Raw genomic sequence first — 25,956 nt, 5'->3', positions numbered from 1 at the left:
GCTATCAAAATGGCACAAAACGAATTTGCAATCATTACTAGCTAATTAAAATTATTTTCCCAAATACAAATAGTTACTTGGCCTGTTGGCAAACCTACTTTCTCTTTAAAAAAAAGAACTCCTTAATCCTTTAGCTCTCGCGAATAAAAAATCATTATAGCGGAAAGTCTAATCAGTTTTAAGCGCTTAGATTTAAAAAGACCAGCTTTGAATCACGCAGTCCTCCGATGATAATTGGATCGCCCTTTTTCTCTGCTGTTAGCACAACTTTATTACGTAATAAAATTCCCAATCTCCTCAAAACTGAGAGCAAACGATGACAGTGCCTCCTTAAAATAACCTCAAAGCACTTTCTTGAGTGTTTGGTTTAAGTGTGCGTGCAGTAATTTTCCGAACAGAGCACGCATTACGCCCGAACCTGGTCGTCCGCCATGTTGTCGACAAGTGTAAAACAGTATGTAAGTTAGAGGTAAAGGGCAGGTCGACCGCGCAGAAACATTCAAACACCCACACACACGCAAACTTATGGTCGTGTGGAGATCGAACTCTGGAAAACTGTCTAATTAGGTTTATCAGAAATTTTTTTTGATGGCTTGGTGGCTAAACTGAGGCAATGTCAAAGTTTTTCTACGTCGAAAAACCTCAACTAAAGTTTTTTGTTGCAGTGAGTGCAATTCTTATCGATCAATTTATTCATTACCTGACAAGGAAATTCCGCATTAAATTGCACGCGAAAACCGATACCGCATGCACGAATCGCGAAGCGATGCGTGCGATATCGGTTTTCAAGTGCAATTTAACGCGGAATTTCCTTGTCAGGTAATGAATAAATAATAAAAATAAGAAGAAAAGAAAACAGTAATAATATTGTTTGTTTTTATCCTAAACGCGCGCCTCAGAAAGCCATTTCAAAGTTAACTGTTAGAACCGTCATTGCATTAGCGAATAGGAAGCGAGGTCAGTCGTGCACGCTTGAATCTTCCACAACTTTATTTGTACCTCGTGCTTGTTTTTACATTTGTTTTCAAACTTTTTAAATAGGCTTCACACTATCTTAAGGATAATAGTAGTATTTCACTGAATTTACGAGCCGTTTATTTTTAACATCATTTTTCAAATTTCAAATCATTTGCTCTAGACGGAAAATAATTTACACCTTTTACCTCTTTGGTGGCAAAACTGAAAGAAATTAAATTTCCAAGCGAAAGCACTGAAAGTCTAACATCGCGATTAAAGGTAGTTATTTCTTCTTCTGTATATATGACAATCGACCTTAGCACTTCTTCCGTTGTCACTTCTTTGTCTTGTTCAGTTAAAATTCTGCTTGCCATTTTCTGGGCCGTGTTCACAGGATTTCCTCGCTTTCTCGTTGTCGCAAGCGAAAGAAGTTTTTTATGCCTCTCCAAGAATTTGTAGTTCATTTCAATACAGGGAAGAACCTCTGGCTCACTTTGAAAAACGCTTTTGTTTGGTTTTTGGCTCTAAAAAATGACATTGTAGAAAACTTTGTTACCATTTGACGATAGATGTTATGTTTACGTAGATGCGAAACTATCACATAGCTTCGTTGACCAATCAGAATGCGAGATTTTATCCAACTATGCGATCTAAAATACATGTAGTATTTTCAAATATATTCGTTTAATTAAACATGTGTATAATCTTTCAAAATGTTCAGCAGCTAGTGAAACTCCTTAGTCTTTTTACGAAATGTCTTAGTCACAATTTGATTGGACAGATAATGGATAAGGTTAAACATTTGTCTCACAAAGAAAGTAAACAAGCGCCTGTATTTTTTGCGTCAGCTTAAGCGTGCACAAGTCAAGTCGGAGGAACTTTTGCTCTTCTATTTGACTTGTATTAGGCCTGTCACTGAATATGCATGCCCTGTTTATCATCATAGCCTCCCGCAATACCTTTCAGTAGATCTTGAGAGATGTCAAAGGCGAGCTTTACGTATTATCTATCCAGATTGTTCGTACAATGAGGCGCTTCTTTTGACTGGTCTAGTTCCCTTACACAACCGCCGCGAGTTCTTATGTGATAAGCTTTTTAATTCCATCCTGTCTAATCCCTCGCACAAGCTCTATAGCTTACTACCTCCCAAGAATGAGTGCGAAGTCAATTTAAGGAGTCAGCACTCTTTTACTACACGGCGCCTCCACACCATTCGTACTCGAAATAGTTTTATCCATCACTATGTCCATAAAGCAATGATGTAATATTGTTTTTCTCTTAATTATATATTTTTGTCTTTTTAATTAGTTCTTCTTAGCCATGTATTTTTGTAGTATATATTTTATTGTAAATCAAACGTAATTCAGCCTGTGGCTGCAAGGTTCTTGATAATAAACTATCTATCTATCTATCTACAACTCACACGTGTACAAAACAGAGGTCTGGAGACGAGACGAGCACTGGGTATGAGCGCGGTTTAATCCTGTCCGGTTGCTAAGGAACGCTACAGAGAAGGGCAACAGAGACTGTCGTCGCCAAAATGGCGGACGGAAGAGATGGGCTGAGTTTTCTACCGAATGTTAAAGCCAGCACTTGCAAACAAGGAAAGAAGACTAAACGAGTAGCATTCAAAAATCTACAAAGACCTTTAGTACTCCCTAGCTTGGAACTCAGCACTGTTGACTTGCAATCAGTGAGTAGCTTGTTCTCTCACAAGCAAATATGTAAAAAAGTGTGCGAGTGGTTTACAGAGTGGAGGTCGTGGCAACAACGGATCTTATTATGCGGCGTCTCTGAAAAGTGCACGAAAAGTCAATTACAGGCTTTTGTGACGATGCTTGAGCCAGTGTTTCACAGGGATTTTACTGCTAGGCTTAAAGGAATTTATCCAACAACTCGTATTAAGGCGCGACTGATTCACACAGCCACTGTTCCAAGCTTCAGCGTGGAAGAATTGAAAAATGCTCTTCAGCCATCGCAGGAAGTAAATCGGGTGAATTCTTCAACCACGGTTGGTGAGGTAGAAAAACCTACAGACAAGGATTTAGACAGTTTTCATAGTGAATCAGGAGGATCTTATGACCGGAATAGTTTCAGTGGTATGAATTTTATCACAGACACAAGGATTGTGAGTATCCCTGAGGGGAGCGTGGATTCCCCTCTCACCCCAGATGGGGGTACAGCTATGACAGCTTCATCTCATACTATAAAATCAGCTGCTGACTTTGAGGAAAACTGCCGGCATGAACACGCCCCACCGTTTGTAAGGAGAGTTAGTACACCAAATTTTTTCCCACACTTCAATCATAAGCAGCTTGGCCACATGAGAACTGTTCTAAGGACTGGAGATAAAGATAAGCTCTATGGACATGCGCCAGTTACATTTAAACATAATAAGTGGTGGGAAGGCCATAAAGGAGGTCATCTGATCAAGCCCAGGAGGAGTAAACTTTCAAATCATTTTAAATCTCAACTCAGTCAGATTCATCAGGTATTACATAGATGGGTCAAGCTTCGCACAATACCTACAATATGTATCAAAATGTTTGACACATCACTATTGAAATTCTAGTACCATTTTTATTTTAAACCCTTTAACTCTCATGAGTGACCAAGACAGAATTTCTCCTTACAATATCAATACAATATCAAGCAAACAAATGATGAGAATAAAGAAAAATATCAATTAGAGGATTATAAATTGATCCAACACCAAATTCTCCAAACTAACAACACAAGAACTATACAGCAAACAGGAGAATTACAAATGAGATCTTGGGAGTTAACGGGTAAAGACCCTTACTTTCACCCTCCCCCCCCCTCCTATCCCACACCTTCCCCCCTCCCTCTCAGTCCCTGTACCATGTTACACTTCATTTTTTGTGATTTTGTAACAATGAATGATACAAGGGGGTATTGCAGCAAACTGTATTTCTACATACCTCCTCAACAGTAGTCCCATTCAGGTTTTGTTGTAACACATATTGTAGCCAGTTATTTCCTCTTTATTTCATCTCTCTTTACTTTATGACAAAGCTCAAATATTCCATCTTTCTTTCTTGTCCTTACAATGAAGAAAAGGAGTAACCTGAATTTTAAAATCCCAAGCTTGATAAATTTTTAAGCAGATTTCCTCTCTTGAAAGTGCTTTGGTAGGTTTGTGTTACAGTTTTCTTTGTCATTAATGAATTGTACATACTGTATAGTTATTACTAATCCTATATTCGTAGTCTTAAGAATTATATGTTGCTATGGAAGCTATATCCTTCAAATGAATCAATGGATGATTTGTTTTATTCTCTGGCAGTGGCTGGATGAGTGGCCAACACATGAAAGAGTAGAGCTACTATCAGAGGTGGTGAAATGCTGTGACGAAGAATCTCTAAATTTTTTTGCACAATGTCTTACCCAGAGGTAAAGGGTGAAAAAAGTTTTTATTCTTCACATAAAAAGAAATTTTAAAGCCATTTCAGACAAAAATCTTGCAAGGATCATGACATTTTGTTCATTTTGTTTTTTTTTTTCTTGTTTTTGTTGGTTTGGTTTTTTTTTTATCATCTTGCAAGTTCATGTAGATCCCAAGGGTTCATCTTATCCCTAGTTAAATCACAAGAATTGTTCTAAGAATTTAATATTTAATCCTACAACATGAGTATAACACTAGAGGCTCTTGAAAATGTAAATTCCATACTTTTATGAAAAATGTTTTGCTGATTGGAAGTTTGATAGGTTTACAATTTCCCCCAACTACCAATTTTAGAAAGTGTGCGCAATACAATACAATTACTCAGACAGGTAATGCCACTACTGGTAAATTTAACAGATTGGCAATGGTTTGGTGTGGTCTGTACCATTATCGACAAGGATATTTGTCATTTCATCACTCAAAATGTTGTAGACCTCCGAGGATGCAGGCAAGTGAGTCTGCATCAAATTTTAACCTCTGTGATGACAATTTTATTGTTGACAATCAGAGTACAGACCATGCTAAACCACTGTCGATTTGTTTCTCACCAAAATAACTACATCAAATACAATGATTCTTTCAGTATGTGACCATTGCATGACATGTTGTTGTGAGCAGTGTTATCTGTACTCTAATCAGCCAATCAGATGGCAACATTACCACCAATTGTGGTTAAAAATTATAATATTGATATAATACACTATACCCCTATTTTTATGATTTCAGGTTAAGAGATACAACAGATTTAAACTGTGTCCCAGACAATGTTCTGCTTTATGTCTTTTCCTTTTTAAATGTTAGAAGCTTGTGCCAAAGTTCTCAGGTAGGAAATTCAATATTTTGGAAATTATATTTGATTTTTTAATTTTGATTTTTATTTCATAGTCTGAAATTTTATCTAATCAATACCCATTTTTATTTGTGGTTAAAATTGTTTCTAGTTTTGTGCTATTCTTACATTCATTATCACAACCAGGAAAAAAAAAATCAAATTAATTTGAAAAAATTGTAGTCAGAAAGAAAAATTTTAACCACAACATTTTCATTTGCTAGATTACAATCTTTTGTCTAAACTCTTTAGCTCCCAAGATGTGATTGTTAATTATACCCTCTAGCAGCTGTGCATTTCCTTGTAAATTAGTAAATGGGAGTTTGGTGCTAGATCAAGATTGCAGCTTCTACCTGATAAGTTTGAGTATTCTCGTTATCTGTTTGCTGAATAATGCATGGATATTTAGGGAGAGGGTTCACATTAATCACTACTGGGAGTTAAAGGGTTAAACTGTTTAACCCCTAATAGTGACGACATGTAGTATTAAATTTCTTCTCGCAGTATGACTCCCAAATCACCAAGTAAGGTCAGGAGAATTATGGAAATGATCATTAACTAAAGATTGAAACCATTGAGTGTTAAACAAATTCTCCTTGTCAACCCCTCAGGAAATATATATATACTCTGGTGTTAGGGTGTATAAGCTTCAAGGTAGAGAGTATATGGCAGGAGTCCATGTAAACTATATACCTTCAGAGAAAGGTGTTTTTTTGTCTTGTCACAAGTGCAAGACAGAGAAAAAATTCTCCCCATGAGGAATCAACCCTCAGCCCTTTGGATTCCATGCTCTAGTGCTCTACCACTGAGCCACAGAGACTCTACACTGAGCGAGGTCTATTACAAAGCTCATATGACAGGCATCCTGCGTACTGTTAGGTTCAGCTATGTTGATAGCGTCATGTTTGTAAATAGAATAAGAGATATGGTAAGTTTTGAGCTTGGTAAAGGAAATTAAGAAAGATGTTTTTCGTCTTTGTGGGACAAAGAAAAAATTCTGAGTCCCCATGAACCGCAGACCTTCGAATTCCAGGCTCCGATGCTCTATCACTGAGCCTCAGAGACTCAACGGTGAGCGAGGTCTATTAAGAAGTTCGTATGACAAATTTGCATATTGCTAGGATCAGCAAGATCAATAGCGTCATGTTTGTAAATGGAATAAGAGAGATGGGAAGTTTTGTGCTTGGTAAAGAAATAGAGATAGAGGTTTTTCATCTTGCCATGTGTGTGGGACAAGGAAAAAAATTCTGAGCCTCCATGAGTCTGCTATTTATACTTTCACTTTCCAAGAGTTAGTGAAGGTTTTTTCGTGGGGCATGTTTCTTGCTAAACAAACCTTTTATTATCATGTGTATCAAAGGCATGAACTGATTGAATTTGTGATTGCTTTTCTGAAGGTTTGTTATCGATGGAGATTCTTAACCAATGATAGTAGACTTTGGAAAGCTAAAATCGCTTCACTGGGTAAGTATTATGGAATTATTTTCAACACGGTAGTGTAAATTTTGTTGTGTTTGAAGTTATTAACTTGACATTTTTAGATTTTTTTTCTCCTTTTTAGTAATTTTTTTTGGATGAGTCAAGCAGTTTATTATTACTATCTTTGTGTCCAGGGGCCTCTGAAGGAATTGAAAACTTAACAGAAAAGATTGAAGTCCTTGGTCATGGTCAGGCTGTTGATTGGAAACAAGCTTATAGAGAAGTAAAAAATTACTACAAAGATTTGGCCATGGTGAAACTAGAGAAGGAAGAAGAGAAAGGTGAGTCACAAACTAGACAATAAACTATGTAACCCTATGAGTAGTAACAAGATTTCCAAAATTTGAAGTTGCTATGAAAGTTGTTGAATGGTTGAATTTTTGTCTTGTTACCCACCACCCTCTCCCCCTGCCCCCTCCCCCCCCCCAAGTGGGTCAGCAACAAAAAGATTTTGCCACTCAATAGTTTAGTTATTTTGATAATCAGAAATTTTTGCTAAATTTGCCAATAACAGTTGATGTCTTTGCTGCAGGTGGTTTGCTTCTGGGTAGAATGAGTGCCCTCCGTCCAAACAAAATGTAAAATGCCAAACATAAAATGACCTAATTCCAACAGATTGTATTTAAATTGATGTGACTGGGTGAAAAGTTACAAAAAACATTAATCTTAGAAAGTGAAATGTTACATTACTGCCACAGAGTTGAAAGAGAAATTAGAAGCTGCAAGATGCGAGGAAATGAAGAAGCAATCAAAAGTAACAGTAACTGGTATGTTTATTTCAAATATGTCTGGCCATGACAGAAGAACAGGAGACAACATGCAGTTTCAAAAAGTCAGAGATATGTGGTCTCCTTTTGGAGAGAAAATCGTAGGAAAAGGAAAGGAAAAGAAAACCGTGAGCTTCACTAAACAGATTATAATGAAGAGAGACATCTGTCTTGAGCATATTTCAAATTATGTTGAGTATCTCTTATACAAGTTTTTTGTGCTTTGCCCGGATCTCAAAATTTAACTCTCGCCACATGCTTTTGTCCCTTCAGCTGCTCAGAGGGGAATAAAACTGGTACTTACTGATAACTTTGGAACTAGCCAATCAGTATGTGTTAAAAGCAATATTCACTTGTGTGGTATGAACTAACAATGGATATTTGTCAGCTTCGCTTGGGTTAATTATGGGGTCAGGTGGTAGGCTTAGTCCAAGGCCACGCAAAGGGACATATGTGATGGATAACAAAAATTTAACTGAAATGTAAAAAGTTTTACAGTTAAAGAAGCTAGTGACAGTTAAATGTATTTGTATGCATTTTGGTAACTTTTGATGTAAGTCAGTTAGTGTTAATTGAAGGTCAGTTTTCCAATGATTGAATTTGTTCTTTTGCTATCAGAATTGCCACCAAAGCCCATCAACAAAGATGAACCAAAGGCTGTATACAGTAACGTTGGTAAGGGATGTGTTTTTTTCTGGTCAGTTATGTAAATGTGCAAGGCGCAGTGGCATAATGGCCAGTGCACTGGACTTCGCGTCCAGAGGTCTGGGTTTGAGACTCGGCTGGGTCAGTGTGTTTGTTCTTAGACAAAACACTTTAGTCTCAGCATGCCTCTCTCCCCCCAGGAGTATAAAAATGTACTGGTAAATTGTCAGGGAAGCCTGATGAAATGCAGGGGGGGGAACCTTGCCATGGACAAGCATCCCATCCAGGGGGGGAAGTTGTAATACTCCTTGTCGCTTCATGCTTCTTGGAAACCAGGATAAACTCTGACTGAGGGGGGCTAATAGGCTTGAGAAAACACTTTATTTTTTTCCTTTACGGAAATAGCACTAGAATTTTTAGCCATTAAAAAAAATAAATAATCTGTAGTGTAAGTTTCTTTGTCTTAAAGAACTGATTTTCTGCTATTTTGCACATGGAGTTCGTATCGATTCCTTTCCTTTGCCAGCTGAAATTATGATAGCTCAAGTGATGGAGAACGTCGGACCCGCTCAGTCTGCCCCGACCGCTGATCAAAAAGAGCATGGTGACGAGTTCACAGCAGCAGACTTTGATGGAAATGATCTTACAGGTGGGAACCTAAAGCTCCTGACACGCAGTTTGAAGGCACTGGCTGATGGCGGAGATAAACCTGAAGATTTAGATGTTGCATTGGATGTACGGCCTACCCTTGTGCAGGCATCAAACTTGTTGGCAACATCAGTATGTATATTCTCCATACTGTTAGTTACACATTTCCTAAGGTGCTGATAAGGAGAATTTATTGAACAATCGAAAGCTTCCTTAGTTGGTGATCATTTCCTTTTTTCATATGTATCTTAAATGAATGATTCAGTAGTATAATTGTAAGGAGAAACTAGATGCTGATTACTCTTAGGGTTTAAGGATTTAAATCTTCCCGCGGGCGAAGAAACGTGCGTCATGCAGCGCCGACAATGACGCCTGCTCGAAGGCTAAATATAGTTTTCGTTCGTCTCATAGGAAGGTGATGGAGAAAGAGGCAGGCAAAAGTTTCGTTATCTCTCACTTGCTGTTCAAGGTGTTTTTTCTGTTCGAAGGGTGCGGAGATTGCAGGTATGAAGATCGTCTACTGTAACACTTTTTAATGCATAAGAATCTCTGCTACAAGTCATCTGTTTAGAACCTAAAAATTTTATTCCGTCCCGCTTCCTTCGTTTTCTATTTTTTAGGGACACATGGATGCCATATTCTGCTTACAGTTCGATAAAAGAAGGATTATTACCGGCTCTGCTGACCGCACAATACGGTAGGCTTAAACTGGTTCTTTAAGTAAAATTGAAGTGTGAAATTCATTTGTTTCAGACGTATTTCATGAGAAAGTTTTTAAAGGACGATAATCAAATCAGATTGCTTGTTATGTATTCTTTTCTGAAAAGTGATCTTAGTTGTGATTTTCTCTCCATTTCTAGTATGTGGGATGTGAGGAGTGGGCGAAGTATTCACAAGCTAAAAGGCCACAAGGTATTATTCTCACATCGCTCAGGAAGATACGACTCTGACCGTGAATTGATCGTGAGCGACAACTTTGTTTAAGCGCAACAAATCCTTCTTTCTTCCCTGGTGGCATGGAAAAGTGTTGTACAGGGCTGGATTTGAAATCTGGAGGGTCCAGGATGACACCTGCACACTGTAACTCAATTGGATTTCTTTCTCGGTAGTTTCGAGTTGAACTCCTCTGTTGAACTTTGTAACTAATCAATTGATTTGGCCTGCCGTAAATGGACACTTTGAAAACTGATTTAATTGTAATTTAACCATTTCGTTACCAACATCCTTCTTTTTGCTGCCATAACATCCCTTTGAAATAAGTTGAGAGAGTTTGGTTTTTATGTCAAGGTACGTAATAAAAAACTCCTGCTCGTATTCATGTGTATTCTCATTTATCATTTGGTGAATTAAGTTTTGAAACTGTTTGGAGAATAAACTTGTGAAGTAATCCTGCAAGGTGAATGGTCAAACCATTTCTTTTAGTATTTTTTTTTACCTCAAGTACCACTTTGTTTTTTGGTTTTCAGGGTGGAGTGCGGTGTCTTCAGTTTGACGATGAGAAAATCGTCAGTGGCTCGTGGGATATGACTATCATGGTTTGTGTTTTCTTGATTTGTCAATTTTTGTGTTACCTGTTGAGACTCCAGGACATCTTTTTAATCAAGGCTATGAGATTATTATTCATATATGTGTACCGTTGGTTGTGACAACTCCGATTCAGTGATGGAGTAAATTGCGATTGGTGTCGTAAAACCAGCCAATCCCAACAGAGCGAAAAAAGACCAAAGAGTCTATGAGAGGTCAATGTGGAAAAATGGGAAGAAGAAAAACAAACAAACAAACAAAAACTGGACAAAGTCAGTGCCTCAAGCACAGGGAAGCGAGAGGGAACTGTTTGTCAGAAAAACCAATTCAACGATCGATCTGTTCGGGCGCCGAAGTTTTGTCTTTTTGTTTTAAGTTATTTTTCCGATCATGCGGAAACCAAGCTTTAATTTTTTTTGTCTTTCACACTAACAGTTGAGTTTTGTGATTTTAGGTTTGGCACATTGTTAAGTTCCACAGATTAAAAGTTCTTTATGGGCATTCTGGATGCGTTTCATGTTTGCAGTTTAAAGGAAAAATCCTGTAAGTGTTGTAGAACAAGAGAACTTTTGCCTTTCCTATGCATGCATGAGCTTGGAGTAAAATCAAGGCATACACGAATTACTTTCGACACTTACGTGAAAATCGCTTTTTTCTCCTTTCAGAGTGAGTGGGTCACATGACCGTACCCTCCGCATTTGGAACGCAGACACGTGGGAATGTGAATCTGTAATTGAAGGACATGAAGGTACTAGGATTGATATTGTTACATTATCGCCAGTGGCACAGAAGTTGCGCTTCATGTGTCCGACCAGCCTGGGAGGCTGTCAGTGACTTTGAAAGTGGAAGGCAGAGGAGTATTAGTAGGCGTCTAGGTTGTCGTAGACGCCTTATTATTTCGTTAGAAGAGGAACTATTTAGTTTAAAAGTCCCAGGCGTAGAATCGATTCAGACATCACAGTTACGGGCAAACAGTATATTCAATTTCACTCGAAAATGGAAAATGGCCGCGTTACAAATTGGTTTTATAGTAGATGTATTTCAAAAATTGCACGATCTTTCAATTGCACATAGGTAAACTGAGGTGTAACTAGCCAGCTATAGATGGCGGCTGGTGGTTTTGGTCAGCCACTGACTGAGTCTGTACACATTGCTAACAGCACTTAATTTGTTAACTTCTAGGTGCTGTTACGTGTCTCCAGCTGAACGGAGACTACCTCGTCAGTGGTTCTATTGATAGGTAGGGAAACTAAATATCTCGTTTAATTTTTGCAAACCAAGGTATAAATGCTCATTTTGGGGGGCGAGGGAACGAGAAATGCGACAGGCAAATGATGCAATAGAGTTTGCGTAGTTCGGCAAATGCAGCAAACTTTTAGATGCATGCACAGGGAAATTTGCAACAGGCGGTAAGGGCAGGAAACTTGCAACAAGCGGCAAGCGGGGGAAACCTGCAACAAGCAGTAAGGGTGGGAGAAACTTTCGTCAAGAGGCAAGCGCGGGAACCTGAGGCAAGCGCGGGAACCTGAAACAAGCAGTAAGCGCGGGAAAATTTGCAACAAGCGACATGCGCGGGAGACCTGCAATAAGCGTTGACCGCGGGAAAACTTACGGCAAGCGGAAACCGCGCGGAGAAGCTTGCATCAACCGGAAAGCGTAAGAGAAGTTCTTTTGGCCAAATCCTCGTTGTGTTTTCTTTGCTCTTGAGAAGCTACCTGTACATCATCTAAGACTCACCACTATTTGAATATCACGGAAAATGAAAATTATTTAAACCTATCTCGTCTTTGTAGGACGTTAAAATTGTGGGATATAAAGACAAGAGCGTGTCTTCATACATTTGAGGGACATAAAGACGCTGTACTGGCCGTCACGGTAAAATTTCTCAACTTGGTAGCTTTTAGATGTGTTATACTCGTTTCTTCTTACAGCAGTTTTCTAAAGGTGACTTCGTCGCGATTGGTTTGTTAAAACGCCACTAAATTTTTTTTCTTATTTTCTTTTTTTTTCCTTATTTCTCTTTCTGTTTTCTTTTTTTTTTTTTCTTTGAAAGGTACTCGGTAACCTAATAATCAGTGGGTCCGCGGACGGCATGATTATGTTCTGGAACCTGGAAACGGGATTCTGCGAAGCTGCTATCCAAGGTCACGAGGGCCCAGTCCACTCTCTGGATTACAATGGTCATCAACATTTCTTCTCATCAGGAGGGTAAGACTTTTTCCTAGGTTATTTCATTTTCTTGCGAGAGAACCTCCTGTAACTCTTCTCAAATAGCACTGACGTAAAATATTGCAGCAGCACTAGTTAATGCTAAGCCAACTGTTACAAGCTTGGCGTTAGATGTTATCTCACGTTTCTGCTTTGATTTAGAAAACCCTTGGCTACTATTCAGGAATTGCCGTTTCGCGCTTTCTTAGTGAATTTGTGAGAACAAACTCGCCCTCGCCGAGACTTTGAGCCAAGATTGTCTCAGTTTGGACCTCAGAATAGTTCACTCTGTTGAAGAGTTTGAGCCAACAACACTCAAAAACAAATTTTGCAGGCTTCTTTTCAGCAGCTGCTTAAATTACAGCTTACCATCGAGGATTATCGCTTTGCCAACCCATAAATATAAGTATCATTTCCTTTACGAGATGTACGTATTAGGAAAGCTTGTACCCACAAGTCCTTCAAGGTAATTATATTGAAAATGGTTTGCGCTCCGACGTCCGAACGTTTACAAGTGAAAGTATTGCGGTTTTTTAGCGCGTTTTTTTTTTTTGTTTCATATCACAGGGATAATTTATTGAAGGAGTGGGACCTAAGTACCTGTACGTGTCTACGATCATTACAGGGACACAAAGGGCCGGTGTTCTGTGTTAAGGTAGGATTAGGATCTTTCATTTGTGCTCCGTTTAATGAGCACAAACTTCTTTCACTTTACTTTCGTTATACTACTATAACTTTGACAACTTTGTTCCCAGGCCGTCCCGCACAGGGTTGTCTCTTGCTCTGCCGACGGATTTACGAGGATCTGGGACCTAGATAGTTTGCCCGAAGGAAAGGTTGGTGACGTTGCATAACCCACAAGTTGGAGTCAATTTTTTTAAAATATATCATTTTTAAAACGCTGTTATTGTTCCTTTCTTTTTTTTGTAGGGTCTGAGTAAAGCAATTACTGTTCAAGAAAACGTTATCACACCAACCAAAGTGGTAGAAAACTCTCTCGAGAAATCTTTAAAATAGATTTAAGGGGGTAGATAATGCTCATTTTGACCCGGTCTTGCACCAAAATTTTGCTTTTTAAGTAATATTGCTGCTGGTTTTTTGACACCTGTTTACGTCAATGTTACTGATTGTAAAGACAGTCGAGACACAAGCACTCTGCTTGGTTGCTATGCAATCATGTCCTTTACTAACAAGGAAACAAACAAACAGCATAATTATTTATTAATATTTTCCTTCGCTGAACTGTTTCAGACTAATTGTACATTATGCGCTCAGCACACGGTTTTTCTTTTTTTTTTAAAGAAAACACTGTTATAAATTAAGAACATTTCCAAAATATACGTGGAATTTTTCCGTTTTTAACTGAAACAGATGCTAAAAGAATTTGCACCGAAATGTAAGCCAGGAGATAAAATAAACAATATTGATGCCTGGGGACGTTTACTCTGGAATACAAACAGATGAAGAAATAATTAAAATTTTTAAAATTTCAGATGTTAATAGCGAGATGCTCTTTATCAGGCAATGATTTTGGAGAAGGTGGAAATATGGAAAATATTTGTATTTGTTTAGATATACTGTTGTCATGTTAATAAAAATTAGAATCTATAAACATTCGAGTGAATAAACAACATATCGATTTTAACATATCTTCAGTTGTACCTTCTTGGTTTAAAATATTTCAAGGGCATCAACTTGATATCCTCATCAAGTAATTTAAAATTTTTGTATCTTTTTTGTACCCTTCAATCCTGTAACTATCACAGGTGAAAAAGAGTCCTTTTTTACCATTAATTAACAGTGAATGACGTAGATAGAGTGAAGTGTTCCTCTGAGATATAATTAATTATCAGGTTCTAGAAATTTGCGCCGCAGGCCACATTTCTAATTTGTGCTCTTTCCGGCACGCGAAGTTTTAGCGTCTACCTTTTACTTTTGTTGAGTGTTCGACAGACCTCTTCGCCTTTTAAAAGTGTCCACTGTGTGATCATGTACAGACGCGATTGATTGGAAAAATTTTCTTTACCCACAAATGCGTGTTTAGTATGTTGTCATTGTTATGGAGTTTTTAAAAAAAAGCACAACATTGTCGTTAATGATAGTGAATGTGTCTGGTTTGACGCGTTGGTCGCTGAAAACAATTTTTACGTGTGATAAAATTGATAAAAGACATTTGGGAAACATGCGCCAGTATGCAATGGAATTAATTTGGCTTGAAAGCCAAGATTTTTTATAGGAATGTGCCCCGGATTGAAATGCTTAGCATAGAAGCTACTCTTGAGCTGACAGTCTCAGTATGCAGAATGCTAAGTTTTAACATCGATTTTCCCATCACAGAAAACATTGCCGCTTTATTTTGGATTATGCCAAAAACAGTGAAACTTTCTACCTAGGTTTGGATGAAGAAATTAACATTAGGAGGGACGGGCAACTTTTTTAATGGAAAAAAAAAAGACAGTCGAAACTGATTTGTTAAATTGACTGGGACACTAATGAAGTCTTGATGTCAATTTGGCAGTTCTGTGCGCCAACCATATTCCACGCTGTCAAAGTTCTCGCATCTCCATACAACTGTAGTCCTTATGTGCGAAATTTTCCGCCGTCCTCGTCCGCTGACTTGCTATGCAAATTGCTTATCGAAACCCGGCCCTTGGCTCAATGCTGCTGAAGCCTACGTTATTTCAGTTGACACACAGAGGAATAGTACTGAGAGAATTCTCTCCTTTCGCAGCATGATGAATTGAAGGACTCCAGCTGATCTCTAAAAAAAATGTAATCTAATTTTGCACTTCTAAAATAATCACTAAATTCCGCATCAGATTTTTCTTCTAATGCCAAATATTAGCACGTACAATACTCCTGTAAAAGTGAGTTCAAAATGGAAAACCGTGCTTCATTTCACGTTTTTTCGTACCAAAGGTTGATATTGTGAAATCTTTTCTCATTGACATGAAGTGTTATTGTTTTCCAGGATTACAGAGCGTAAATCACATGAAGTGTATTGACAATGAAATAAATCTCTCAAGCTGTTGACACTATTGTTCAAATACCACGCTAATTAATATCGAAAACAAAACAAGAGTTGTTTTTATTTCTGAGGGTCTATGGAGTAATTGCTCAATCCTGAAGGAGGAAGACGACATGAACTACCGCTAGCTGAGCTGTGATTTAATTGAGCAATTGAAGCAGTGTGCTTCCTTACATTGAGCAAACTTGATATTTACCAATTAACTGCAAGACTCGAGGCAACAAAATGAACTAATGTACATTTGAGACCAGGCGGCCTTTGGAAGGACTTCGCAAAATTTAGCACAACTGTGACACAGCTCGAGAAAAGATATCTTTCACGGTAAGAAGCAATTGAAATTCTTTAGATTTTATATTGATTTTGATCCACTGGGGATTCATTAATTTTAAAGAAGAGTATTTGATAAGCCTCACTCTTAAAATCTACTGCGTCTCTCTGAAGTGAACGTAATATTTGAAATTGCCAATCGCGTAGAATACTCATTCACTCCGGTCTAACGTTTTTGCATGACATGCCAAGCGCGAAGGGCTAAATCGCTTTTTCTACCCTCAAAATTGGCGAGACGAACAACCGCCAATTCTTGGTGACCCGAACAGCCAATCTTAGGGAAAAAACCGTACAGGAAATATCTCAATTGCGTGAAAAGTAGTTTTGATAACCTCACGCGACGAAGTCAGTATTTGCGTGTGTTCGTAGTGCCAAGATTCTTCATTTAAAGACTTTAGAGCTTACATTCGCGGAAAGATTTATCCCTTTAGCGTTCCTGTTCATTTGCCAGGAAGTAAAAGGCTTAATAAAACAGCGAGAGCTTATTCAATAAGAATCTTGCAATGCGATCTCGAGTAATTGACAAGGGGATCATTGGGTTTTATTCACTCAAATCATCTGCTAACCGCTCTCTGTCTTGGATCAAAAGCTGATCGATCGGGCGACAGAAAGTAATTTTAACCCCTAGATATCTGTATTTCGGAGTGCTTGCATGCCCTTTGCTTTTTAAAAACATAACGGAGACACGATAGTAATTTATTTACAAAGTAATTGTAAGTGTTTGTAAAACTTCTCGATTTTTCTGCATCTCAATTTCCTAATTTCTTCACTCCTGTGAACTAAATTTAGCACTAAAGATTATTGATGCTATAATTGATAAGGAAAAGAATAGCGCTGTTCTTTAAACGACAAATTATATTCTAGATCGTTTTGCGCATTTCAGAAAATTGTGGTTGCTTCCATTTCAAAGAAATAATATACAACACCGCCGGGCTTTGCAACGCTGTTGACAACATGGACTTGACCAACCGCCGTGCGGCGTGTAAGGCAGTTGAAGAGCCGGTGGTAATGATAATAACTACTCGAGTACCTTGCGGCAATGCAGAAGAGTTATAATAGTGCTGGGGTCACGTTCTTCGCTTCAATAACCTTGTTACCAAAGCCAACGTAGCATTTTAGGCAGACGGTCAGTAAATGACGAGGATATCCATGAAATGATTTTGAAATGAACAAGCCGCGGTTTCTCGCTTAAGTGGCAGCATAACCTTCGCACTTTCTTTTTTTCTTAATTTCACTTTTTATTTCATATTTATTTTATGGAGATCATCCAGGAATCAGAGCCCTCCATAACACCAATAAAATAAACTCGCAAAGTCAGCAATTGTATCGGTGAATAGCAATTAAGTAAACTGTGGCATTTTCTTTGAGAACAAAATTCCCTCTTTGACTGACGTTTCACCGCACTCAAGAGTCACTGGAGACGAATAGCGCTTTTTCAGTTTCTTCTGAGTAGGCCTTATAAAATTGGGGAAAGAATCTATTCAGTTACTGGTTTGGCATTTCGCTTCCTTTTCGGAATTCTAATGGTTAAAGGAAAAGGAAACTTCCTCCTGATACGTACAAAAATTTGTGTGCTCAACAGGTTGTTACGTAACGTAAGCTTGGCGTATCTTATGCTTACTACGCATGCGGACAAAACACTAAAAGAGATTCTGTCTTCCATCGTTGAACATGTGCCAATTCTCGTGAGAAGACAGCCTGATGGTTGATTTACTGTTCATTAATTTTCTGTGACATGATATCAAAACGGTCCCTGTTTGTGAGTTGAGAAACGTAAAAAAGATGAAAGTCTCACCAGGGAAATCAAGAATCCCTCAGTTTTTTTTCCTGTGACGAAACTGAGGTAATTTTTACCATCTTACCAAAGCGAGTCTTTACTTTCGAACGGAAACGTATAAAGAATCACTTGTAAGATTCAATCAATCAAAGTCGGTAAATTTTATTTATTTACTTTCATTTTTTGTCTCAAGGGACTAGTTGTTATTAAGTACAGTTTAACCATGCAAATTAGTCACAAAGTGGATCTAAATAAAAAAAGGTTTTAAATCTTCATCCTTCCGATTAGGATTATAAATGATTTATTTACGTGCAAAGCGAATTGACGTCTAATACTTCCTTTGTGGGCTCACAGCACCGCTGTTTCCAACAATACAAGAGGAATGGAAAGTGAACAAACTGTTCAAAAGGAAGCCGGCTTTAAAACATGGTCAGTGGAGCAATCTCATTAGAGCGCTCTAATCAACCTTGCTAACAAAAACAAGCATTGTTTAAGAAGCCATTAAAATCTTCAACTGACTCTTACCTGCTAAAATACATTGCTCACTTCGTCGATCAGGGCAAGCTGATGTTTCCGTCTTTTCATGTCATAGCTCATATTTCTAAATTAGTTTGTGCGGCAAAGAGAGTAGTGAAAGAATTATATTTTGTTAAATACATCATATTGTCATTTTTAAGACTGGCCGCTTGTTTACCTAAATTGCGTTTAATAATGCACCGGCCATAAAGAAATGCCCTAATCACGCCTCCTATACGACTTTTTCTAAAAGAAACCGAGCGACATCATGTTTCCAGTTTCTCAATTGTTTGCCTTGTCACTTAACTTCTTAAGTACCTACTGACATAAAGCCAAAAATTTTGGTTGCACACATACAATCGCACTTAAAAACTGCTGAAATTTATTAGACAGTTGTGTTCCTCCCGCACGTCCAATAAGCGAGTCGGCCTCTTCAAAGGAATCTGATGAATGGATTTAATTTATGTTTGTTTGCGCAGTGGACTGTAATCCAATCGCAACAGCACTTTACATACACCTCCGATATTCTTAAGATTCGAAGCCCAGACTGTGCATTTTTGTTTTCCAACAGTTTCGTCTCAACGTCAAACAGTAAAAGGTGTTCTTCACCCAACAGTCATGTACGAAATTTCATTCGTTGACGATGACTCCGAGGATTTCAGGATCCAGGACTTGCTGGGCGAGGGTTCTTTCGCTCAGGTTTACAAATGTGTGGAAACCAAGTCACAAACCGTGTTCGCTCTGAAAGAATTTGACCAGAAACACAAGGAATTTGATGAGAAAACTGTAGAACAAGAGGTACTTGTTTGGACTGATGTTGTGCACGAGAACATCGTTCGCTTGTACGCCTCCTTTGCCACAGGATCTTACATGTACTTTGTCCTGGAATACGTGGACGGGGGAAGCCTTTTTAATCACATGATGCAAAGGCACAAATATAGCGAAAAAGAAGCTGCCAACATTTTGAAACAGGTAAAGTTCAGCATTTTATCTATAGACTGCTGCGGTTAGCCCACTGATGTAAGCTTTCATCGTGTAAAATGCAACTCAGCTGCCCTGGTCTTCTGTTTCTAATTTTGACATTTTCAGTTGCGTTAGCGGTTCCATTTCAGCATTTAACAATTAATGCACTACCCATTTCACGTCCTGTCATAAGCAGAAAGGAGTTTATTTTAATTTGCTGAGCACGTCACCTTCGAAGCATGTTGCACCGTCAACAAAGACGATGTTTGAAGAGCAAGTTTATCAGACCTCTTGAAACAACTATGGCAAAAATGTTTCAAGATTGTGGTGAAATAGACCGGACTACCTTGTTCACTCTAGTACTCTTCAATATGTGACAAGGTTCGGTAAATTCTGTTAGAAAACACGACGCACATTTCGCTCTTGCGTTTAGATCTTGTATTTAATTCCAGACTCATTCGCAAAGCTAACCTTGCATTTACTTTTGGTGAGCAATTTTACAACCGTTTTACCTCATTGATTAATTTATCTGACAGAATCAAGTCATAATCAGTTCCGGTTATCTTGAAGATAAAATCAACATTCTCTAAAATAATACAGCTAATCAAACAGCGGATTCTGATAAAAAATATCGGCGATACCTGCAAAATTTCTCTTTTTTGTCTCGGATGTATTTTACCTTAAACGGGGCAAACGTGCTTACTTTTATCACAAGTCATTATATATTCAATTTAGGGTATAATTATCGGATTAATTTTTATGTTGAAGCGTTTCAAGATCAAAAACAAGATTTAAACAAGAGCTCCGTTTTTTTGTCGCATGGATTGTCGAAAGTTTAGCGAAGTCCTGATGTTCTCGTTATGTTTATACAGTTCATTCATGTTTTTAATGGATTTTTTTTGGCGAAGAAAAATCAGCATAGTCTCACTTTGTTGTATAGTTGTCAAAATTTTTAGCCGTGGAATAGGTACGATTATGTTTGTTCCCTACTGCTTATCTAGGCACAGACTAAAACCTTTGTCCAAGAGCGCAGTGTCACAAACGTGCATGACATCAATAGGCCAGCGCGTTATTTCAGCGCAGTTTTCATTCAGTTCATATTTTTGGCATCTTCCATGTAATTCCAACTCTGACCTCTAACCCTTTCCAACCAATTCAATTAATTTCTTGCTGCTTACCGTGGGTTGTATATACAACAAATCTATTAGTGTTGTATCACTTCAAACTGTTTTGTTTGTCTCCGATGGTGCCCACACTATGGTAAATCGTGTTAGTTTATGTAAACTGAAGATGCATCAGAGGAGCACTGAGCACTGACTGGTGACATGAATGCTTCAAAAGTTTGGTTCAAAACTAACCGTTCTCAATAACCTTCGTGAAACTTGCTAACTTACGACTACTGTGCAGCCTACGACCAGAACTTGGCGTTCTAGGACGCGGGTTTCTTTCCTCGCGGGAAGATTCGAGGCGACTTGTGGAGAAGTTTTACCGGGGATCTGGCACTAACAATCAGTGCTAGACCCCTAAAGGCGGGCGAATAACGCTCGTGCTGCGCTAATAACGAGGACCTGCTCCCAAGGTCATCACCGTGCGTCGAAAAAACCAGCGCGTTTTTTCCGAGTAGACGGTGAAATGCGTTAGTTGCCGACTTATACAGTTATCGTAGTCGTCTAAAACCTGATATTTAGACATTTATTTGCACCAGGCCTAATTTTTGTTACAAGAACACTGCAAGAAATAGTTAAGAGCCATCTTTTATTTGGCTTCCAGTTTCACTCCTTTTTTGTTAAGTCAACTTTTAAAATTTAACCCTTCATTGGTATCGCTTCGTAGGTACTTGAAGCCCTTCATTACCTTCACAAGAAACGAATCGTCCATCGAGATGTCAAACCGGATAACCTACTGATCAAACAGGTTCCAGATACCGCTGGCAAATCTAAACAGCACCTTACAATCAAATTATGTGACTTCGGATTTGCTTTCAAACTCCCACCTGGTGTTGAGGTCACGTGCTGTCCTCCGCGGGGCGCGCCGATGTTTTTGGCGCCAGAAACAATTCTCGACAATCCAATTGGTCGACCTGTGGATATGTGGTCCACGGGTGTACTTCTTCACCTCTTAGTGGCGGGCTATCCACCATTCTGGCACGATAACAGCGAGAAAATGTTACTGGCGGCAGTGCGAGGCCAGTTTAGTTTAACTACTCCCACTTGGAACAAAATTTCTAAGTCCTGCAAAGATCTGGTCAAATGTATGCTTGCAGTACAGACATCCCAGCGTATCACGGCTGTCGAGGCTTTAAGACATCCTTGGTTTTTTAAGTTATCGGAGTTGGACTCACCACGCCCGCGAAGGAAACACAGTAGTGAGCTGTCGAAAAGTTGTCGGCTGACAGAGAAGCTCAAGTGTACGATCAGCGAGATGCACTCAAGCATGAAGCTGCACCGCTTGGGTCTCGATCCTTTGAAAGGAAAATTTTCCCCGCTATATCACTCAGCCATGAATCTGTCCGAGGTTAGCAGATGACAGCAGCTGCGTTTGTCTCGTACAGTTAAATTTGTTCACGCTTAACAGTTCGGCATCTCATGACAATGTTAACAGATACGTTAAACATTGGTATCGAGGTCAGACGTTCTCCCGCCTGGGGAGCGCTACGAAGTCTTGACAGTCCTATTTGTCCACCTGCGGGGTTATGGTCTACCGGTGTTTCCCCCCTTTACTCACTCTTGAGAGAATGATTCCCTTTAAAGTCCAGTCTCGTTTCTCGTCGCTGTGCTTGACCGGGGAAGCCTAAGTTTAGGAGCTTGAAGCCAAGTGGGAAGGCCCGGCTTCACATGCGCGCTTGATGGCTGAACTTTTCAAACGTTTTCGCTTCATATTCAAGTTTAAACACCAGGTATAACCAGTTTCTGCACAAATCAATGTCTTGATCGCATGCTTTCATGTACAATAGAGAATGTTAATGAAGTTGAATATCAAAATTTTGCTCATTAGACAGCGTCTATATTTCCTCTGAAATTCCAAATCATGGGATAGTCCGGTGATGGGACATACCATTTCAAGATGATGGCTAGAGATGAGAAGGCATGTAGATGGGGCTGGTCGCAGTTGCCCAAATTATTTCACAAAACAATGGCTACACTTTATCACTTTATCATTTTGTTATAGGCAGATAACTTGAGTGTTCTTACCTTGACATTACTGATTGTTTAACTAGTTTAATGATCAGAATAGTAATCTTGGGGTGGAATTTCAAAGTGTGACCAACATCTTCCTTTCAATTCTTAAAAATCGACTCCTAAATGGTTCCAGAGAACCACAAACGAAAAGAGCTCAAAAAGTGACGATAAACTTGTTTGTACTTCAAATTACGCATTTCAACTCACTTTTCAAATTGAGGATGCAAAGATTATTCTGCTACTAAGTAAACAAAACAACAAAAATACGTTTGACTGTAACCCTACATAGTTAAATAATAAAAAATTCAAATATCTGTCACTGTGTCTACCTTCTTCTACATTCTCTTAAAGGTTACAACAATGATTGCATTGGCCCTCTTTTGTGGAATATGACATAAACAACCAACCACAATCAACAAACTTAAAACACCAGATGGGTAGAGAAGCATGTCTCCTTCACTTATGACAACTTCACAGCTGCTAAACCAAATGACTGTAACAATTGCCAATATGCAAGAAATTTCAGAGAACAGACAAAACTTCACTAGGTAATCATTAACAAGGTACCATTTTGTTCAACATCAATTCGTGCAAACCTTGTCAAAAACACCTTGACTACAATCCTGCTACACATCCAGTTTCTAAGACACTGTGGTGCTGCATAAGTAACAAAAGGGGGTGGGGAAGGGGGGGGGGAGGAAAGGGATGGTGGGGTTCAAAGAAAACTTCGTTTTATCATCTTAGTTGAAAGTGTAAATTGGTCACCATTAAGACTTCCTAAAGCTGACCTTTCAAGCATTAGCCCTACCTGTTGGTTCTGATGAAGAGCTAATGCTAAAATATGTCATCTTTACAAACTGATTACAATGGCAACTTTACATTATTAACTCAAATGATTAAAAATCATTTACTGAACATCAGGGCCAGTTGTATAAAAGGGCAGACAACACTATCCAACAGATAAATTGCCAGCCTGCAGATAAGTGATAGCAAGCCATATAGCATTATCCACTGTATAGAGATTTATCCAGTGGGTTGGCGTTATCCAACCTTCAAATAACCGGGGCTGTTGTTAAGTTGTATTAAAAGATTATTAATTGATGGAGCACAATTAAGGAGAGTGGCATGCCATGAGACATTGTTGGCTAAAATCAGTGTTTAAATCAGCTTTGAAACATGCCTGAATGCAGTTTAGGGCAGATTCACCGAGCTGTTGTTCCTCCAAGCTATGAACCAAAACAAGACTATAACTTACACCAAATGACAACCAAGATACAGAAATTCAAGTTTCTTTAATTTAAACTCTTCATCTATTTGCCTTCCTGTGCCTTGCTATACACGTATGTTAAACAGCATTTTCCACAGTACTGGCGATCAAAGTGACTGGCCATGAAAACTCCAGCCCCACATGACTCATTTGGACATTCCCGTCGAAGACGAGTGATCTTTCCATTTTCATTCACCTTGTAGTATTTCAGGACAGCGAGCTTAACCTAGTAATGAAGAAATAATGTATGGTTAGCATGCAATCTAAAGTACAACCAGGAAATGTTAAATTCTACAGAAAAAACATTCACTTCTGCAACTCTCTTACAAGTCATTATTATAAATTATTCTAACAGTTTAAAAAAGTTATAATGAACAGGTAATGAGAAATCTGAAAAAGGAAACTAAGGAATAAATTGTTTTAATATCTCACCAAATTCTTTGGACCAGACAACAAAGAAATAAATGGTAAATAGTAAGGAGATTGAAATTTTCAGATCTTGAGAAAGAAAAGCCTCATTTCACTCAGCACTGAAGAAAGCTTGTTAGCAGTTAAAGTTATTTTGATGATGTCTATCACTCATAGGTCATAGTTTTTTTCCAATTAAAATTTTGCACTGATAGATATATGAAGATCACAGTGTCACAGTAATACTTAATAAACCCTTCCACTCCTGAGATGTCATTGATAATTCTCCTAACTATCAACTAAACAGTTCTAATGATGTTTGTTCAGAGAATTTCATAATGGATCATTCTATAATCCCCTGATTGATATTTTTCCTTACACACATCACTTGCCTGCTTGACAATGTATCAATACTTTAAAGTGAAATTCTGTTGTTCCTGGGAATTCTTTGCACAGGAAATTAGACACAACTCTTACCTTCTTCTTCTTGTGCTTAATCTTCTTGGGGGTGGTATAGTTCTTCTTCTTCCTTTTCTTTGCTCCTCCTCTCAGTCGCAGCACAAGGTGAAGAGTTGATTCCTTCTGGATGTTGTAGTCACTGAGGGTACGTCCATCTTCCAACTGCTTGCCAGCAAATATCAATCGTTGCTGGTCAGGAGGGATTCCTAAGGTAAATGGTATTCTGAGTAAACATAGTTCTTGTGCCAAAAAAAAAGAAAAATCCACACAGGTGTGTACATGATAATGTACATCCAAAGAAACAGAAAGAACTTAAATCTTTCATTTAGCCTACATATCTTCTCCTTACCCTCTTTGTCCTGGATCTTTGTTTTCACATTCTCTATTGAGTCACTGGGTTCAACCTAAAAAAAAAATACCAATGGTAATCAAAAACAATCTTGTATATTGAATCTTTGAGGACCAGTTGAAATTAAGGTTACTCATTTCATGAAACACATCTTTGCATTCTGCGTGGATGCCTCATTCTTCAGCAGCCACTTTTAACCATCAACAGGTGTATTCATAATTTCTCCATTTGAACAGAAGTTTGCTCAAGAGGGTAGCATAAAAAAAACTTAAATGAAGTAAATTGACAAGCCAGTTTACTGACACTTTCCCTGGTCTCGATTCACAGCCTAACATGATCATCTTACTTAAATGTTCAACTTGGGTAAAATATTGTTTTACCATGCACAAATTTCTACAGAATACTGCGCCATTTATTGCCATCTTAGTGGTGACTTTTGAGGAACACTTTCTTCAATACTTCTACTGTTAATAAGTTTTGTGATTCCCAAGGAAGTGTTTGTTGTCTCAAAAACATTGACAGGCCTGTAAGGAGTCTAGTTTAAGTCTGCGAGCTGTGTTAGTTTTTCATTCAATTTAGTTTGTAAGGAGTAAAATTCAGGGACTGCGGTTCCAAGATTCATCCTTTTTTTTTAAGGAAAGCCAAGAAACTGACGTAGATTTAGGAGCATTTGAAGACATCGATTGATTCTTTCTTCGATCATGGACAGTCGTATCGAGGAAACAAAAAAAAGGAAACTTCCCAACCACTTAGAAGATTCAAGAGCGTTATACAAAAAAAAGATGCGAAAACGAAAAGACAACTGTTCAGTGGATAAATTCACCTAAAACACTTTCTTAACTTGCACGTGTCATAAACTTATAATAACAGACCTCAAGAGTGATGGTCTTCCCAGTCAGAGTTTTCACGAAAATCTGCATGGCTCCGCTTGAAAATTCTCTAAGAGATAGAAAAGCTATTAAAGAGTTGTTCTGTTGAGCACAATTCGAAAAATTATCCCAAGAAGACAAGGAAAAGTTCAGAATTCTCAATAAGTTTTGTACCTCTCACCAAGATGGCGGAGAACCACGAGAAAAGAGAACGATTAGGGGTGGTCTGCGCTCTAAATCAGGGGGCTCCGACCGCTGATCAAAACGTACGCTGATGAAAATCGTGTATTC

The 25,956-nt window shown here is 38.5% G+C and overlaps 3 protein-coding genes across 4 annotated transcripts; 2 read left to right on the top strand and 1 right to left on the bottom strand.

Annotated features, from left to right (window-relative positions):
- The first annotated feature begins 2,485 nt into the window (after positions 1 to 2,485).
- Positions 2,486 to 14,155, top strand: LOC131784586 (uncharacterized). Of its 2 annotated transcripts, XM_059101410.2 has the most exons (20): positions 2,486 to 3,448; positions 4,265 to 4,371; positions 5,150 to 5,246; positions 6,650 to 6,716; positions 6,866 to 7,012; positions 7,430 to 7,498; positions 8,117 to 8,173; positions 8,670 to 8,923; positions 9,203 to 9,295; positions 9,412 to 9,488; positions 9,652 to 9,703; positions 10,258 to 10,326; positions 10,770 to 10,858; positions 10,981 to 11,063; positions 11,498 to 11,555; positions 12,109 to 12,190; positions 12,369 to 12,523; positions 13,091 to 13,178; positions 13,279 to 13,359; positions 13,454 to 14,155. In XM_059101410.2, exons 1-20 carry the CDS (start codon positions 2,498 to 2,500, stop codon positions 13,538 to 13,540), a joined length of 2,763 nt encoding a protein of 920 aa, XP_058957393.2. In that variant the 5' UTR covers positions 2,486 to 2,497; the 3' UTR covers positions 13,541 to 14,155. The 2 variants fall into 2 exon arrangements, with proteins under 2 accessions (XP_058957393.2, XP_066025865.1); XM_066169768.1 differs by lacking the exons at positions 2,486 to 3,448; positions 4,265 to 4,371; positions 5,150 to 5,246 and adding an exon at positions 5,870 to 6,180.
- A 1,511-nt stretch (positions 14,156 to 15,666) lies between these two features.
- LOC131784531 (calcium/calmodulin-dependent protein kinase type 1) lies at positions 15,667 to 22,682 on the top strand. Its single transcript, XM_059101345.2, has 3 exons — positions 15,667 to 15,872; positions 18,743 to 19,143; positions 20,968 to 22,682. The coding sequence occupies exons 2-3, from the start codon at positions 18,790 to 18,792 to the stop codon at positions 21,658 to 21,660; spliced, it is 1,047 nt and encodes a 348-aa protein (XP_058957328.2). The 5' UTR covers positions 15,667 to 15,872; positions 18,743 to 18,789; the 3' UTR covers positions 21,661 to 22,682.
- Positions 22,683 to 23,586: 904 nt separating this feature from the next.
- LOC131784532 (ubiquitin-ribosomal protein eS31 fusion protein) lies at positions 23,587 to 25,914 on the bottom strand. The gene is made up of 5 exons (XM_059101347.2): positions 25,840 to 25,914; positions 25,669 to 25,735; positions 24,797 to 24,851; positions 24,466 to 24,653; positions 23,587 to 23,806 (listed from the first exon to the last, which is right to left on the bottom strand). Exons 2-5 carry the CDS (start codon positions 25,714 to 25,716, stop codon positions 23,624 to 23,626), a joined length of 474 nt encoding a protein of 157 aa, XP_058957330.1. The 5' UTR covers positions 25,717 to 25,735; positions 25,840 to 25,914; the 3' UTR covers positions 23,587 to 23,623.
- Positions 25,915 to 25,956: the final 42 nt, after the last annotated feature.

Source organism: Pocillopora verrucosa, chromosome 7 (genome assembly GCF_036669915.1).
Source record: "Pocillopora verrucosa isolate sample1 chromosome 7, ASM3666991v2, whole genome shotgun sequence".
NCBI classification, from domain to species: Eukaryota; Metazoa; Cnidaria; class Anthozoa; order Scleractinia; family Pocilloporidae; genus Pocillopora; species Pocillopora verrucosa.
This window is presented reverse-complemented; position numbering and strand designations above follow the sequence as displayed.

Excerpts from the sequence above, each read along its gene's own strand:
- LOC131784586 (XM_059101410.2), top strand. The coding sequence starts at position 2,498 with ATGGCGGACGGAAGAGATGGGCTGAGTTTTCTACCGAATGTTAAAGCC. Across the intron at positions 4,372-5,149 it reads GCACAATGTCTTACCCAGAG|GTTAAGAGATACAACAGATT; the intron begins GTAAAGGGTGAA and ends TTATGATTTCAG. Across the intron at positions 5,247-6,649 it reads GCTTGTGCCAAAGTTCTCAG|GTTTGTTATCGATGGAGATT; the intron begins GTAGGAAATTCA and ends GCTTTTCTGAAG.
- LOC131784531 (XM_059101345.2), top strand. The coding sequence starts at position 18,790 with ATGTACGAAATTTCATTCGTTGACGATGACTCCGAGGATTTCAGGATC. Across the intron at positions 19,144-20,967 it reads CTGCCAACATTTTGAAACAG|GTACTTGAAGCCCTTCATTA; the intron begins GTAAAGTTCAGC and ends ATCGCTTCGTAG.
- LOC131784532 (XM_059101347.2), bottom strand. The coding sequence starts at position 25,716 with ATGCAGATTTTCGTGAAAACTCTGACTGGGAAGACCATCACTCTTGAG. Across the intron at positions 24,852-25,668 it reads GGAAGACCATCACTCTTGAG|GTTGAACCCAGTGACTCAAT; the intron begins GTCTGTTATTAT and ends TTTTTTTTTTAG. Across the intron at positions 24,654-24,796 it reads AAAGATCCAGGACAAAGAGG|GAATCCCTCCTGACCAGCAA; the intron begins GTAAGGAGAAGA and ends CATTTACCTTAG.